This window comes from Atheta coriaria, unplaced genomic scaffold (genome assembly GCF_025399875.1).
Source record: "Atheta coriaria isolate IRGN ID8LTWV9N9 unplaced genomic scaffold, Caltech_Dcor_3.1 hic_scaffold_8_pilon, whole genome shotgun sequence".
NCBI lineage: Eukaryota > Metazoa > Arthropoda > Insecta > Coleoptera > Staphylinidae > Dalotia > Dalotia coriaria.
In genome coordinates, this window is record NW_027045450.1 from 980575 (window position 1) to 984180 (window position 3606).

The 3606-nt window shown below is 41.3% G+C and overlaps 1 protein-coding gene across 1 annotated transcript; it reads right to left on the bottom strand.

The window, feature by feature from the left end:
• Positions 1-884: 884 nt before the first annotated feature.
• On the bottom strand, positions 885-2363 carry Teh1 (tipE homolog 1). The gene has a single exon (XM_065310224.1). The coding sequence runs from the start codon at positions 2312-2314 to the stop codon at positions 1508-1510; it is 807 nt and encodes a 268-aa protein (XP_065166296.1). The 5' UTR covers positions 2315-2363; the 3' UTR covers positions 885-1507.
• Between the last annotated feature and the right edge of the window lie 1243 nt (positions 2364-3606).

A 3606-nucleotide genomic window follows, 5' to 3' on the forward strand; every position in this document is an offset into this window, starting at 1 on the left:
GTCCAATGTCCCACGTCCGCGCTCGCCGCGAGTTATTAAAGAGCGTAAAGAAATAGGGGGTGTACATCCATCGGGTTTGAAGACAAACCGAAGTAATATCAATACGTTTAACACTCACAAAATATCGCAATCTTTTTCTATAGGAGTACAGAATATGTAAACTGTGTGTGTGTGTGGATGCAAGTGCAGGACAATGGTCTGAATCAGTCACGAGTCAATATTATGTGATTTTTCAACGGATAATTACTGTAGCGTGTTGAGTTATTAATTAATAACTTCAAGAAAATGGTAACAGATGTTTTAGTAATGAATTATTCATGGTAGCCGGAAAATGCATCAAAAAGTCAAGAAAAACAACCGGAAATGTGTGTTTTTACCATTTTTAGGTTAAAATTTTATAAAAATTGATAAATGGCAATAAAAAAAACTGAATTATGATAACAAGAGACTATAATCAACAAATTAACCAGAAATCTATTTTTTATCATGAAATTTAATAAAAATTGATTAATAACGATAAAAAACTGAATTATTTGTGATAACTTCAAGAAAATCAACCGAAAATGTGAATTTTTCCATTATTTTTTTTTTGTTAAATTTCTATAAAAACTGATTAATCACAATAAAAAAATGAATTATTCATAATTTTCAGAAAATCCAATAAAAAAATTAACCGGAAATCTATTTTTTATCATGAAATTTCAATAAAAATTGATTAATAACCATAAAAACGGAATTATTCGTGATAACAACAAAGATACAACGAAAAATGAACCCAAAATGTAATTTTTATCATTTTCTAGGTTAATTTCAATAAAACTTGATTAATATCAATAAATCAATTGAATTATTGATCGTACTAACAAGAAAATTAACCTAAAATGTGATTTTTACCGTTTTATGATTTAATTTCACCGAAAATTGATTAATAACAACGAAAAAACACGACAATGACTGATTCAGACACCCATACTACACTTACACCATTGTAAACGACTATACAAGATACACGGCGTACGAAATGTACAGAAATACAATCATCATACAAAAATCGATTACAAAGTGTGAGAGAACCGCCGACATTGCTGTTTCTTTGTGTAGTTTTTGTTGTAAATTATCAGTTTTTGATTCTCTGTCATAATAACTCCTCATTTGGTTTTTACTCTTCATGTGTTTGGTTAGGTTTTCAACTTCTACGTTTCTGTATAGACAAATAAAGCGTCGTGGTATCATCCGCGCGTTTTTTTTTTCTCCTACGTTAATTTTGTTTATATTATAATCAAAAGCACACGCTTTCTACGCTTTTGATTCGCACGCAAATCATTTGTTTATATCAATATCAACATTTACATTTTGTACAATCAATGAGAGTAACTGAATAATCGTAGGAACCGAATCGAAACGAGTAAAAAATCTATCACGAACGCGATTACCAGACATAACCGGAATTCAACTAGTGCGCATGCGCAACGCATGAGATAAGAATGAATGTGGTGTTTTCGTTACCCTACATGGGTCGGATCGCCATGAGGTCCGAGTGATGACTGCACGTGTGATGTAGGTCCACGCCGGTGCTGATGGACCCATCGCTGAGATCCTGATGAATTCTAGGCCGGCGCGAGCGTTTGTGTCGGCCATGTCTGCCGCCAGTCGAGTGACATCTGCAATCGCAGTGCATAACACACAGCGCGATTGATGTTGCCAGCGTGATCACAAATGGCACCGCAAAGAAGTGCACAATAATCGCCACCTGCTCATCTCTTTCATAGTGTGTCAGCACCACGGTGCGGTTTTCTCTTGAGTGGTAACACGGGAACTCCGTGCCTTCGGTACCGTACTGCTCGGTGAAGTTGGAGCAGAGTACCGTTGGTGGATAACCGCACCCTTTGATATTCACCAGAAGGACAGCGTCGTCCGTCTGATTCGCACTCTCTGTATCATTGTAGCTGACGTAAATGTGTGTACAATGATACGCGTCACTCGTACATCCCTCACGACAGGAACTCCAGGAGCAGTTCGCGAGACCAGCGAGTTCGTCCCGCCGGGTGGTGATACAGGTGACGGGTTCGGGGACAAAGTTGGCGGTGAGTGTTGAGATGGCCGGGTCGACGTATAACGGCACGAGGAAGAGCAGCGATGAGCCGGCGGACATCGCCACCACTGCGAGGACGCTGGTGCTGTAGAAGAGCGCTTTCTCGCGACAGGTTTGCCCGCCGGCGGCGCGCGCCTTCTTCGCCGCCTGCAGCTCCTGGATCTTCCGCTTGCGGAGCTCTTCCTGTTCTTCGAGGAGCAGTTCCGAACTGCTGCTCCGCATTGTACGGCGCGTCAGGAGCTAGGGCATTGCTATACGGCGCGCGCTCCGGTTCTCCACTGACTGATCGTGGCGGTGGCGATGTGGTGCGCCGCCTCCGTACGAATCGTTCAGATGGTGCGCATGCGTACAGTGTGCTACACCCGCCGCCCATCAATATTTCAACTTATTTACAATCGGCGCGCTAATATTTTATAGGACGCATTAGCTGCAATCAATTATTAATCAACGCTGCCGTCTCCATTGAATGTACCCCTTCCGCGATCGATAACACACACACACACGGCGCACATGACTAGACGCAATTTGTGTTAAGGTGGTGTTTTGTGCGCTTTGGACGAGTGTTCGATTCACTTTTCGATTTCCCAGCGCTGCGTATGGAATAAAATCGCATTTCATGCACCCGCCGGGGGTGGGAAGCGCTTACACAGCACTCCACTTAGTCTGGAAGGGGGTGGTTAGATTTTTCCGCAAGTGCGGTTGTTCTAAGACTTCTTTTCTATGTTTCAATGCTTTTTTATTACCAGAATGCGTTTTTGACGTTTTCTCTTCAATGTTTCACTCAATTTAATTAAAATTTTTGGATAACTATTAAAATATAGTTATGCAACCCATTTTACAATCCATAACCTCTTTTTTAACTCAAAGTGAAACCGAAATTAACATGTTCTTGTAAATGTAATTTTGCGCTCGTCATTTTCATTTCGCTGCGTTTTTAGGTCACCGTGTCATTTCCATGCAATCCACATCCACCCACGCCCTCGTCGTGCACTTGCCCTACTGTCCCAGGAACTGTATCGGGGGGCGGTAGGGGTGACCGAGGCAAGCGAGTAATAAATTCGTCCGAAACGGCGCAAACTTTGCGCCCCCGCATTTCGTGTCTCTCGTGCTCGTAACTATGCTAATATCGTTTTCAATGCGGCATTTTCGCATGTGTGGCCCGCCTGTCGCAATCCGCGTGGGCTAGGTCAAAGCACCCCTTTGAATTACGTCCCAAAATTGTTTTTTATTTACATTTACTTCATTTTGCGTGGAATGGAAGATTAATTACGGTCATTAAGACTGCGTCGCGCACCCAAAACGGTAAAACATTAAACAGACAGTTAATACACGCAATTAACATATAACAACTCAAAAAATACACCGCAGTTCGTAGCAGGGTTTGAAATAAATCGAAATTTGTTAATATTTATAAAAATTAATTTATCTAGCACGCAAAGACCTCTATACAACTCGAACCAAACACTGTGCTGCCATCTACATCAAGTTATTAGAACTAACCTGACAACTGACAA

Bases quoted from the DNA above. Each gene is read 5' to 3' on its own strand.
- Teh1 (XM_065310224.1), bottom strand. From the start codon at position 2,314: ATGCGGAGCAGCAGTTCGGAACTGCTCCTCGAAGAACAGGAAGAGCTC.